Here is a 12,518-nt window from a genome sequence, read left to right as displayed (position 1 = left end):
TAAAGCACAACAACTTTATTTTAACCAGACAAATTTGTAAAATAATATATTAAAATGTAAATAATTAAAGAAACAAAAAGATAATACAACTTCATGTCCAATAAAAGTTCATCATGAATAAATAAAAAAGAATGATCACGTGGAGATTCATAAAAAAAGAATCATCATGTGGAGAGTATTGACTATATACAGGTTATATGCACTAATTATTATATTAGAGATACAAAGTTATAATTTCAAAAGACAAATCGTCTTGTTTTTATGGATAAAAGTGATAGTTTAGTTTAGTTAATTTTTTTAATTTTATAATTAAGCTAAACCGGCCTAGTCATGCTAGCACATGGATTTAAATATTAGGGATGGTTTCAAAAGAAAAAAAGAAGAAGTTGTTTTCTACCCAAATAGTTAGATGGGGCACATGCCCTAATAATCATCTCTTCACGTGATTAGTTATGTTAAATGAACAACATATATTAGTTAGATTCGAGTTTAAACGCGTTGTCAAAAAAAAAAAGACGATTTAATTATAATATATTAGTTAGATTCGAGTTTAAAATTTTCATATTTAGATATCGCGTTATAAAAAAAAAAGATGATTTAATTATAATAACTAACATATTAAGTGAATTTGTGAATTTATAGTGTAATCGTAAGGCATTTTGGTATGGAGCATGAGAGCGTGCTAGAAACATTTCATTTAATTTATTGGTGAATTTTGTTGTATACTTGTATAAAAAGCTTATAGTAAATGGCTTCTTCTTAGCTAGAAAGAATAAAAAGGCTTAAACATATTAAGAGCTAGTTTCTTTTTCTTCATTCAAGAGCATAGGAATTGTAATCCTTGTGAATTGTAACCAATGGTTGAAGAAGATAAAGGAGTTATTTTAGTAAGTTTCTTTCTAGTCTATTTTATTTAATTACTAAATAATAATATTGAGATAATTAAAGCTGAGAGCTTCTTATCCACTTGTTGCTGGCGTGGCAAATGGTGGTGGCGGGGAAAAGAATCAAAATCAGGACGAAGGAGGGAGGGAGGGATTGGTTTTGGTGGAGGCTCACGAGAATAATGGCCAATGCTTCTAAGGTAACGTTTTTAGATCTTTTGGACTACATCAAAACATTCGTTGAAGTGAAGTAAAGCAAAAGACTTTAACTCAAGTGATTAAAAATATTTATTTTCGCACCTAATGTTTTAGATTCGATTCTTCCTTTCTCGATGCTGATTTTATAGTTGAAGTGAAGTAAGATGTGAATTGAGACAATATCTCAATCCACACAAATAGCCCTAATTGAATGATTTAATTTAAAAAATATTAGTGGAGAGAAGCCTAAACTTACTAAACATGGAATTAGACTATCACTGAACAAAATTAAGGACAAAAAAAATTCTACTCAAGCAACAAGCAGAATAGTGGACAAAATACGCGTATAGCCGAGCGGCTATACTATTTATTTAAAAAATTAAAAACCCTAGTCTAGCCGAGCAGATATCTATTTCATTAAAAAAAAAAAAAATTTCGAGTATAGCCGAGCGGCTATATTATTCATTTAAAAAAATAAAAACCTGAGTATAGCCGAGCGGCTATACTAGGTCTAGCCGAGCGGCTATACTATTACGTTCAAAAATTAAAAAACCGAGTATAGCCGCCCCGGCTATACTATAACTTCCCGCATAACATGACAGAAAATAGCTCCAAATTTTTCGAGCCTGTCACAACTAATTAAACACCACACACCTTTCCAGCTGCCTCATTTGATCCATATTTGAGCCGGATGAGCGAAGTAACAGATTTTTTTGGAGTTTCACCACAAGAGGACACAGAAGGGAAGGAAGTAGGAACAATGGGAGGAGAAACTTTGGTCCGACTGAGAGGAATATACCTGCCACCAAAAAACATAGATAAGTACACAAAACCTCAGTAACAAATATCCTTTAAGACATAAACATGCTATGCCTTGTTTTTGGAAAACATAAAAATTTGTTTTCAAAAACTGCACCATGGGTTTACCAGCCAAGCAGACAATGTGTACAACAGTTCAAAAACCACAACAAAAAACAAGACCCAAAAGGAATTTGAAGTAGGGAGGGTCCAAGAAAAAAGGCAAAAATAGCACAAGATACTGTCTGAATGAAGAAAAAAAATTCAGAATCTGAAGCTGTAGAGTTGAAATGACATAGCAATACAAGGTTCTCCATTCAAAAGGAGCTAGATTCTGAGCACATACAAGTTGATAATCAAACCAGAAGTGAAATTACAGACCATGGAACACCAGAATTTTTTTTTTTTTTTTGGGGGGGGGAGAGGTGGGGGTTGGGTGGGGTGTGTGATGCACAAACCCCCATTAGTAATCAGTGACCCATAACATGAATAAGAATTTCACCAGATGCAGAGGCATCTTCAACAATGAAGAGATTTACCAAGACCGGTTCATACGTACAAGAGATACTGACCTGCAATAATATTCAGGATTTGTATCCTCTCTTATATCAAGCGGACGACATGCACCAACTACCATCCGAATCTCTGAGGACCCTCTATTGATTAATATAATATTCCACGCATGTGGCATGACATGAAATCCAAATAACCCCTAACAAGCTCACAATGTACTCAAGGCTTCAATCGATCACATAGATACTACAAAAATTAAGCTTCATCAGATTACAACAACAAATTAAAAGACAATACAAATAACAAACATCAGTACAAACAGATATTAAATAATACATTTAGCACAATAATCACCTTGAATAGCAATGCTCTATACACACACCAAACTGCAAGGTTCCAATGGGAATTACGATGGACTTTCGTCGTGCTTTAAGAGAACGGAGAGATTTCTCACAGAGATCAGAAAACCCAATATCTTCAACAGTCTTCGCAGCTGGTTTAGTAGACAAACTAATAGAGTCCATGTTTCCTGTTGGGCAAGTGCAAACAAAGGGCTTGCTGTAGTCTGAATGAGGATTAGCTTTACATGCCCATTCAACAAGAGCACCCCTATCAGTTCCCCCAAAATGATCTGGTACAAAAAGAGCAAGAAACGATGCAATCTGTAGCTCATCAGCTTGATTTCCATCTGAATATAAACGATACACTGATTCTTGGGCAGAACGTAAAATTGCATCCAACTCTGCATCCCATTCCTTGTCCACAAGAAAAACTTCGTGTGCGTCAAGATGGAAATTTTGCTCATAAACCTCTAGCGGCATAAATGGCCTGTCACGTCCTGCTTCATAAAAACCTTAAGTTAACTATACTTGCCAGATAAATTTGTACTGTCAGCAGCCCTAGATCTTGGATATTTGAGCTGTCTCAGATTATCATGATGCCCATCAAAGGCCCTCTTGTGGTGAGTTGTGCTTTTTGATATTTCTGACGATGTACCTTCATCTTGCTTAGCAGAAACCTCTTGACCAGGGATCAATGATGCATCAAACTCACAGAAATCCTTTTCATCACTTTTATCTACTGTGTTAGAGTCAATGCTGACAGATGAGCAATTTCCTACATCAAGCTCCTTCTTCAAACTCACTTTACGGCATACAACATCTTCATGGACATTTTCACTTTGAACTTCCCTAGAGAGTAAATCTTTATCCCCATCATCATCATCATCCAGATTGATAACATCTGATGCCCCTTCAGGATAAGATTCAGAAGCAATACGATCTGTGTTGCCTGGTTTACATTCTCCATCTTCCTTCAAGTGTAACAAGTTGGAAGGATCCATACCTCTCCACTTCCTGCTGTTGTTCAGGCGCTCTTGACGAGCTCTCTGCTGCAAATGATACCCTTGCTTCCGCCATCTACCTGACTTCTGAGCTGCACAACACCAACTGTTTGACGGATGCCCGAGAGAGAGAGAGAGAGAGAGAGAGAGAGAGAGAGAGAGAGAGAGAGAGAGAGAGAGAGAGAGAGAGAGAGAGAGAGAGAGAGAGAGAGAGAGAGAGTTGATTACCTAAAACTGAATATTAAATAAAGTATAGATGTAACTCTACAGCCTTACCTCTACGAGAAAGACTTTCATCATTCTTCTGAATGGGGGGTTTCATATACATCCATTTCAACAGAGAAACTGCTACAATCATCATTGAGTGTGTCCTTTCCATTCCCTTCCAAATTGCAGCATATCCAGGAAGGTATTTGAAAATGCATGAGAAGCTTGTTGTACTGAACCACAGAATATCATGCAACAAACCATTTAGGTTTGCATATCAGATATCGTTAAAAAAAAATAAAAAATAAAAAAACAACTGAATAATGATAATTCCAAAAGAAATCAAGAATATAAATAATACAACTCAAAAGATAAAAGAAATATAAAAAAATAATAATCCATTAATAAATACAAAACATATTTCCAACATGTGAGATGAAAATAAACCAAGAAAAGAATAAGATCAGGGAGTCCACCGTGATTTTACAAATGCACATACACACTGTTTCCAAAGAAATGAAATGAATTCAAAAGGTAGTTGCAAGAAACATGATAGCCTACCATTTGTCCAAAGATAGCTCCTTTGCTAGTTTATGTAACAGGTTCAGGTGGTTGGGCACCAAAAAAAAAAAAACAAAAAAAAAAACCATCCAGAAGGGAGCAGCAACGGAATATGATTTACAGCAAGTTAAAGAGAATAAGTTTGAGAAATAAATCACATCTCAGTTCAATGAATTACACATTGGAATGTGATTAATGTGAATAATAGAAGAATATAAAACCTGAAGAAGAATACTTGACTATGATACTCCTCGTTTGTGGTTGTATGTACTTACCTGAAGATTTAAATTCTGGAGGTTGGCATCAAGTCAAGTTCAAGAAACCCTAGCGATGTCAACTTATTATTTGACAGGTCCAAGATCTCCAACCTTTGCAGAGAGGACAAAGCCGAAGGTAACTCCACCAATTTATTGTTAGCAACTTTTAACGATATCAAGGCATTTAAATTACTAATTTCAGCTGGCAAACTCTTGATCTTGTTGAATGAAAGATCTAGATATTCCAAATTTTATACGCAGCCAATTTCTGGAGGGAGGTATCTGCAGGAAACACACCATAAAATGGATCAAGCTAAAGGTAACTATTTTTTACATGATACCAAAATGAGGAAACCAATAGTCATGATGTAATGGAGGGCAATCGGCTAAATATACAAACATTGCTAACCCAAATTAATGGTTATATCATAATAAAAACAAGAATTTCACTCAATAGCAAACCAAATAGAGATAATTAACAACAGCATTATCGATCACTAAATTGCAGACCACCATTAATTGATAAGAACATTTTTCAAATAATACACAATTACCTTTGACACGTTTCATGTTTCTTTTCCTCAAGATCCATAATATATCATAAAAGCAACAAATGTTCTTAAAGATTTCATGTTCCCAGTATAGTAAACTTGCACGGCAGCACCTATACTACACATTAGGATGTGCATCGCCGTTCTTTCCCCAATTTTAAGGTCCCAATTTAACATCCTGTAAGTAATGATTTATCTTCTTTCTGTTACTTTTTGAGTGTTTGTGTATCGTAGAGTTCATGGAAACTGAATGATATGACCATAAGCATACATGTATTAAGACAGACACAGACATTTCAGAATGTTAGAACATCACTCACACAAAAAGTTCATTAAGAAAATTTTAAATTATCTCTTAAGAAAAACTCAAGAAACATCAAGGCATAAACACTAATGCAATCATTAAGTCATCCTACTCCCTCATCAAGCCTAACTTGCAATGATCCTTGAAGCTGCTTAAGCTTCACTGATTTAGCTCACTAACGAGCCTTCATGTGGGCTAATTTTGGAATACTAAAGATGTAAGCTTTTAAGGGCAAATATCACAGTAGGTACAATCTCACTACTTACGCAGTCTATATCACTAAAAAAATACTTGAAAGTAAAGTATTCCAATGAACCTGATAGAGAAGTCGCAAACAGAGAGCTTGGTGAGACACTTGAGCCCAGCAATCTGACTCAATATCTGCAACGCGGAAGGCCTCGGTGGCACTTCGGAAAGCTCCAGGTCTTTCAAGGTCAAGCTCTTTCCGCACAAATAGGCCTAATTTAATGATTTAATTCGAAAATATTAGTGGAGAGAAGCCTAAACATGGAATTAGACGATCACTGAACAAAATTAGGGACAAAAAAAAATCTACTCGAGTGACAAGCAGAACAGTGGACCAACCCGAGTAAAGCCGAAGCTATACTATTTCTTGAAATTAGGGACAAAAAAATTTACTCGACTGACAAGTAGAACAGTGGACCAACCTGAGTATAGCCGCCCGGCTATACGATTTCTTTATAAAAAAACAGGTATAGCCGGCTATACTATTTCTTTGAAAAACAAATCCGAGTATAGCTTGGCCGCTAAACTGTTATAAATTTAAAAAAAATTGGTAAAAACCGAGTTTAGCCGACCGGTTATACTATAAATTTTAAAAAATTTTAAAAAATCAAGTATATCCATTCGGCTATACTATTCCTTAAAAAAAAAATAAAAAAACCGAGCACAGCCGATCGGCGATACTATTTATAAATTTTTTTAAAAAGAAAAAACCGGGTATAGCCGCCCGGCTATACGATTTCTTAAAAAAAATAATAACCGAGTACATCCGCTCAGCTATACAATTTGTTTAAAAAAATATTAAAAACCGAGTATAGCTGACCGGCTATACTATTTATAAATTAGAAAAAACAGAGTATAGCCGCCTGTGATACTATAAATTTAAAAAATTTGGAAAACCCCGAGTATAGTCGCCTGACCATACTATTTTAAAAATAATTAAAAAAAGGTGTCTATACGATTCCTTTAAAAAATATATGAATTTTGTGCGTATTATTAAAAATATGTACATACATGTAAAATTAAAGTATTGTACATTTGCTTTTTTTTTTTTTTAAAAAGTGAATTTTATCAAGTCTTTAAGACATGTGTGAAATACGAATGTATTATTGAAAAAAGTGAATTTTATCAAGTCTTTAAGACATGTGTGAAATACAAATGTATTATTGAAAAATATATACATACATGTATAATATAGTATTGGGTTCATCGTTTTATTAGTCCCCTAAACTTAGACCCGATTTGCATTTGAATACCTCAATTTTCAAAATGGTTCTCGTGGTCCTTTAACTTCACTTTCGTTAGGACAAATGGTCATGCCGTCAATTTTGTTAACTTTTCTGTTAAATGCATGAGCAAAATGGTATTTTTGTATCAAAATTGATAAAAATATGAATAAAAAATTAAAATTAAACTCTCCCTTTTCCCCTCTATCCTGATTTTTACTCCCCCAAAATTTATTTATTTATGGTTTTTTATGATATTTTCTTTTATTGTTATTTTAAAGATATAATTTTTTATTCTTTTTTTTTTGTTTTAATATAAAAATACCATTTTACCTCTGCATTTAACAGAAAAAATTGACAGAAGTAATGGAGGGGCTAGTTGTGCAAACGAAACTAAAGTTAAAAGACCACGAGAACCATTTTGGAAATTGAGGTACTCAAATGCAAATCGGATCTAAGTTCAGGGACTAATAAAATGATTAACCCTATAGTATTAAATGTGAAAGTGCTAAATTCTTTATACTATTAACAAAATATCAAAAAATAACTATAGTATTTATGACTCCCTCCCTAAACTAGGGAGTATGATTGGAGTTCAAATTTTATAGAGAACTCCCAAAATAACTTTTATGTGTTTTTAGCTAAAGTTTAACTAAAAAATATGAAACATTATTGTACATGCTTTTAGGCGCCCACGTGTCGAAAACACTATAGCCACGCGGCTATTTTTTTTTTCAAAATTACTCTTTAAATACATTATATTTAGAAGGTATAGTTATATTTAGATACCTTAGAATAATTCTTATATGCCATCTTACTTCTGGTACTGCATGCTTCTTTAACCAGCAGTTCACTAAACCAGGGCATTTCAAAGTTTCAACATATTTGAAAACCAAGAACCAAGTAATATAAATATTTAATAATTGGTTACACAAAAGAAGTATCTGAAATACTCTGCAAGGCCCCTCCTGTTGTTAAATTAGACAACATGAAGAACCAAGCAGCTCAAACCCGATTGTATCCAACAGATTTGCTAAAAAGCTTGCGAATGTATACAACTTGCAAAGCACTCGCAGCAGCCAGCGCTATATACTCTCCCACTGTATACATCACAACACGCCTCCTTGTGCTCTCATTTGCTGCGGCAGAAAACAAAAAACCATGTCCTAAGAATCATAAGATGTGTTTCTTGCCAGGTTCTAAAATATAGATACATCTACCAAATTATTTTGCCCGGTTCTAAGAATCATAACCTTAAACCCTTTTATCACTTTCTCAATTAGTTGCCTAAAATATTCTGTTGAAAATTTTAATATGATGAATTAAGACTTGAAAACTTTTAGCTAACAAATTTTAATATGCTTGCCAGGTTTGACCATACTGAGCACAAATTCTTCAGTGCTGAATATTCGGCACATATTTATTCAGAACTTAATAGTTGGAAGATAAATTTTCATTTCTATCAGACAGCACCTAAGAATGATAAAAATTATCCAGAAGATACCACACACACACACACACACACATACATATATGGTAATGATGACAATAAAGATCCCATTAATAAATAAGGCATAGATCTAATTGCCAGCAGGATACACTGATATAGCATGACTTCATCATTGTCAATTTTCTTGGTAAAGAGGGAAAAATAACTTACTATGACGATGCCGAACATCACGTGCTTTCAAGTACTTCTGCTCTAATGTAACTGACTCCAATGCCTCTCTAAGCTCAGCAATTTTAACATTTATAGGGTCTAGATGTTCTGCAAGAAATCAAAGATAAACAGAGATATTATTGAAAAATCAGTCTCAAACACGTTACTGGGACTGTCACAATTCAACAAGCAACTTATAGTACTTGTCACTATAGTCCCAAGAAGCAATTTATAGTCCAAGGCAAAAACTTTTGTTTTGTTTTTTTTTTTGCCGTCAAGGCAAAAATTACTTTGGAATACCAGTTCTAAGATTGAAATAAAAGAACACAATGAAAACAAAATTGAAACAGAGTTTCACAAACCATCTTTGGCAATATTGTGCTCGTTGGGAATATGGCCAACATGTATGTTAAAAGAGACAGTCTCTGGTGTTGAGTAAGGATTGTGAAAACAAAATTTGTACATTCCGCTTCTTGGGGCCTTAAATTCAAACTTATCTCCAGATGTTCCCTTTGAAGTGTGCACCGTGTTACCCCCAGGAGATGTCACCTGCAAAAAAACAATATATATACATTTTTCAATTAAATAAAGTCTATTTGAGAGAAAACGCACCTACGGACACAGCCTATGTAAAAAAAACGAAAATCTAGTATACTATAACAAAAGTCATGGATGTTTAACTTTAAAAAGATATCTAGAAGAGAAACAACAGATACAGAATGCTTCTTAGTTCAACTACAGAAAGATAGTTCAAAGCCTGCAAATACTTTTCCATTCCTCTCAAGACACAAACTCTAAGAAACACATAGGGAATCTTGCTTCCAAATATCACTCATATGTCTACTATTTAAACTCCCATCTAGCCAGATATAACGTTTGCTACGCTCTTAGGCAACACCTAACCAACACCAAGCAATGAGAAAACAGAAGTCCAAAATTCCCAAGTTACACCATAGTGAATAAGCATGTGATGAGCTGACTCTTCTGAGTTCTTACAACCAAGAACGTGACCCCTTCTGGTCAAATTATCCAATGTCAAAATCCTTCTATTTAAACAAGAACCTAACCCATTTTGTTCGGGATAGAAAAACCACCAACACTTCCCAAGGAAAAATGGGCTGATATAAATAAACCCAACAGTGCAACATAATAAGATCCGAATCATTTGCAGCAGAAGACTGATAATTGTTATAACTAGGTAAATGGTATTTTCATATAGCACAACAAGTTGGCTCCTAATGACACTGTTATCTAGTTTACAAGGACTATACACATTCGGTAAGGCTAATCTCGCTATAGTTCAAAGTCCTTTACTCAATATCTAAGTTTTAAAACTTAAAAAAGGAATCACCTCAACTACATCTCTGCTGTTATAAAGGCCCTATCTTGCTTTATTGTAAAACAATAAAATTTAAATAATTTGCAACTTTCTAATTCAGTGGAACATGAGTTTGAATTTGAAGACACAATTGAAACTGAATTTTAACTTTATGAATTTATCACAGAACATTTGAATTGAAAGTTATAGAAACCTAGGTGGTTAGTTTTGCAAATTGCTCCAAACCCTTCACCGGGTTCTCATCAGTTCCTACATGCTTTAACTATTCCTAGTTCCTTAATGCTGCTACAAAGACTTCAAAAAGACAAACTTTGCTCAGTATTCATGTCAACGAGTAATTCCGATTTGGGAATTAAAACCAATAAACTCTGAAAATCAAACAATCTTCACAATTGGTTTGGACTTATAAGTATCAAGATTACAGCTTTAGTTACCCGTTAAGTTCCGAAAGGCAAAACCCTCAAATAATTCTAACAAATTTATATATTAAACAATTCAAAACCTCAATTAATCTACAAACAGATCTATTCCACACCGCAAAACCCCCACAAATTAGTCCCCCATAAAAACCCTAAAATGCCAATTTGGCTCAAACCTCTATGCAATTGCGTTTTGGGAAAAGAGGAACTCACGATTAAATCGAGGCCGGGATGGTCGCTGCCCCAGAAAATATCGTGATCGACCACCACGAAGTTCCCCGAAACGGTGTCGTCTTCGTAGAGCACGTACTCGTATACGCATTCGATGTCGTTTACTGTCACCGAAAGAGATGCGATTTTCCCGACAAAGCTCACAAGAAGAAGACCCATTAACATCAAAGCATTTCCGCTCCACCCCTTCTGCCTCCCCTCCATTTTTCTTGATTTTTTGTTTTTTGTTTTTTTTTGTTTTCGGGTCTGAGAGTTTCAAACTATAATCAAGCTTGAAGAAGAGGAAGCACGGTGACCTTTGTGTGAGTCTCAAACAATTCAATGGCGTTTCTGGTTTTGCTGTTACCGTGAAAACGCAGACTGAAACGTGTCGTTTAACCATACGTCCTTGACACGTCGCTCAGGCCACGTAACCAGCCGAGTCAACTTAGTCGTATTGGGGGGCCATTGGGCCTAAGATTTTTGTGGGCTTGGCCTTAGGCTGTAACTTTTGGGCAGTTAACCACACATGTTGTAGAAGCGCACCACCACTTGTGTCTAGTATATTTTTTTTTTGGGGGTTAATTGGAATGCCCTCGGGGCAGAAAAATACAACTAACTAGTCATCCCTAATAAAGGATTTTAAGTCAGGTGGGTTCTGAATTTTCTAAGGCCTAGGATGATATTTTATTTTTATACAAGCGATATTAAGTAAGGTCGGTTCTGAATTTTCTGAGGCCTAAGATGAAAGTCTAAATTGTGCCCGTCTACATACACATTAATTCTTATAATTATAATTCTTTTTTTTTATCAGCTATTTAAATTGATTAAAAAAATTGATAAGAGTTTACAAAGAACACTTGTTAAATAGCTTTCATCACATTGTTCTTTTTATAAGACCCAATTTTGATTTATGTATAAGATTATTCATAATAATTTCCTATTTGTGCAAACTCAAAAGTTAACTCTCAAGAGTAACAAAGTAAATTGATAAAAGTACATTATTCACTGTGCTGTAAACTAAGGGCTTGTTTGGGAGTGATTTTGAAGAGGTCAATAATCACTTTTATGAAGAATCACTTCTCCCCGTAATCACTTATCACTAAAAGTGATTATATGGAGAAACACCTCCTACATGCTTCTCCCCGACAGTGATTCTAGCCTATCAAGAATCACTCCAAACATACTGAGAAGAAAAAACAAATTGACATTAACACGTTCGTTACATCTTTACAAAAATTCAAACTGCAAAATTCCAACTACCCAACTCTTCTTTTATTCTCTAATTTTCTCTTCAAGATGCCCAAGACAAATTTGGGAAATTTTTAGAACGTCACATAAACTTGCACCATTTTTAAAATCTCTAATTTGTCACCTAATGTTAATGCAAACTCCAAAAGTTTGCTAAGAGTTGTCATGTGTACATGCATCCAACTCAAAGGAGTTTTCAGTAATTTACTAATAAATAATTTTAAAATAAAAACTTAAAATTGCCAACCCAATTTCTTCCCTCCCCAACCTCCCCACGCCAACCACTGGTGCTCCAGAAACCACCGGGGTTACAGAGACCCAAGTTAACCAGGCCGACTCATTACCCGGGCCACCACTCCGAAAACCTATTCTTCCCCAGTAAACCATAGTAAAGAGATGAGAAATAAACAAAATGGTGGACTGGGTAGGTGGACAAATGGTGAGGGTGGTGGTGCGTGGCTTTGGCTTTGGCAGTTTTTTATCGAAGTATTTTTAGTTTGGCTTTGGCTTGGTGGCTTTTTTATTACTCGTTTTCAGATCCCACAACTGGAAGAA

The 12,518-nt window shown here is 34.8% G+C and overlaps 2 protein-coding genes across 3 annotated transcripts; both read right to left on the bottom strand.

Annotated features, from left to right (window-relative positions):
• Window positions 2,214-6,104, bottom strand: LOC18789853. 2 transcript variants are annotated; one of them, XM_020554800.1, is made up of 5 exons: window positions 5,932-6,104; window positions 4,779-5,042; window positions 4,012-4,175; window positions 2,748-3,827; window positions 2,214-2,639 (listed from the first exon to the last, which is right to left on the bottom strand). In XM_020554800.1, the coding sequence occupies exons 3-4, from the start codon at window positions 4,112-4,114 to the stop codon at window positions 3,253-3,255; spliced, it is 678 nt and encodes a 225-aa protein (XP_020410389.1). In that variant the 5' UTR covers window positions 4,115-4,175; window positions 4,779-5,042; window positions 5,932-6,104; the 3' UTR covers window positions 2,214-2,639; window positions 2,748-3,252. The 2 variants fall into 2 exon arrangements, with proteins under 2 accessions (XP_020410389.1, XP_020410390.1); XM_020554801.1 differs by having other exon boundaries at window positions 4,012-4,117.
• On the bottom strand, window positions 7,851-11,108 carry LOC18792662 (transmembrane emp24 domain-containing protein p24beta3). Its single transcript, XM_007223354.2, has 4 exons — window positions 10,716-11,108; window positions 9,107-9,293; window positions 8,745-8,852; window positions 7,851-8,223 (listed from the first exon to the last, which is right to left on the bottom strand). The coding sequence occupies exons 1-4, from the start codon at window positions 10,935-10,937 to the stop codon at window positions 8,090-8,092; spliced, it is 651 nt and encodes a 216-aa protein (XP_007223416.1). The 5' UTR covers window positions 10,938-11,108; the 3' UTR covers window positions 7,851-8,089.

Source organism: Prunus persica, chromosome G1 (genome assembly GCF_000346465.2).
Source record: "Prunus persica cultivar Lovell chromosome G1, Prunus_persica_NCBIv2, whole genome shotgun sequence".
Classification (NCBI taxonomy): Eukaryota; Viridiplantae; Streptophyta; class Magnoliopsida; order Rosales; family Rosaceae; genus Prunus; species Prunus persica.
This window is presented reverse-complemented; position numbering and strand designations above follow the sequence as displayed.

Bases quoted from the DNA above. Each gene is read 5' to 3' on its own strand.
- LOC18789853 (XM_020554800.1), bottom strand. From the start codon at position 4,114: ATGGAAAGGACACACTCAATGATGATTGTAGCAGTTTCTCTGTTGAAA. The intron at 3,828-4,011 runs GTAAGGCTGTAG...GGTGTTGTGCAG, and splicing joins TGAAAGTCTTTCTCGTAGAG to CTCAGAAGTCAGGTAGATGG.
- LOC18792662 (XM_007223354.2), bottom strand. From the start codon at position 10,937: ATGGAGGGGAGGCAGAAGGGGTGGAGCGGAAATGCTTTGATGTTAATG. The intron at 8,853-9,106 runs GTTTGTGAAACT...GATTTCTTGCAG, and splicing joins GCACAATATTGCCAAAGATG to AACATCTAGACCCTATAAAT. The intron at 8,224-8,744 runs GTAAGTTATTTT...TTTCTGCCGCAG, and splicing joins TGATGTTCGGCATCGTCATA to CAAATGAGAGCACAAGGAGG.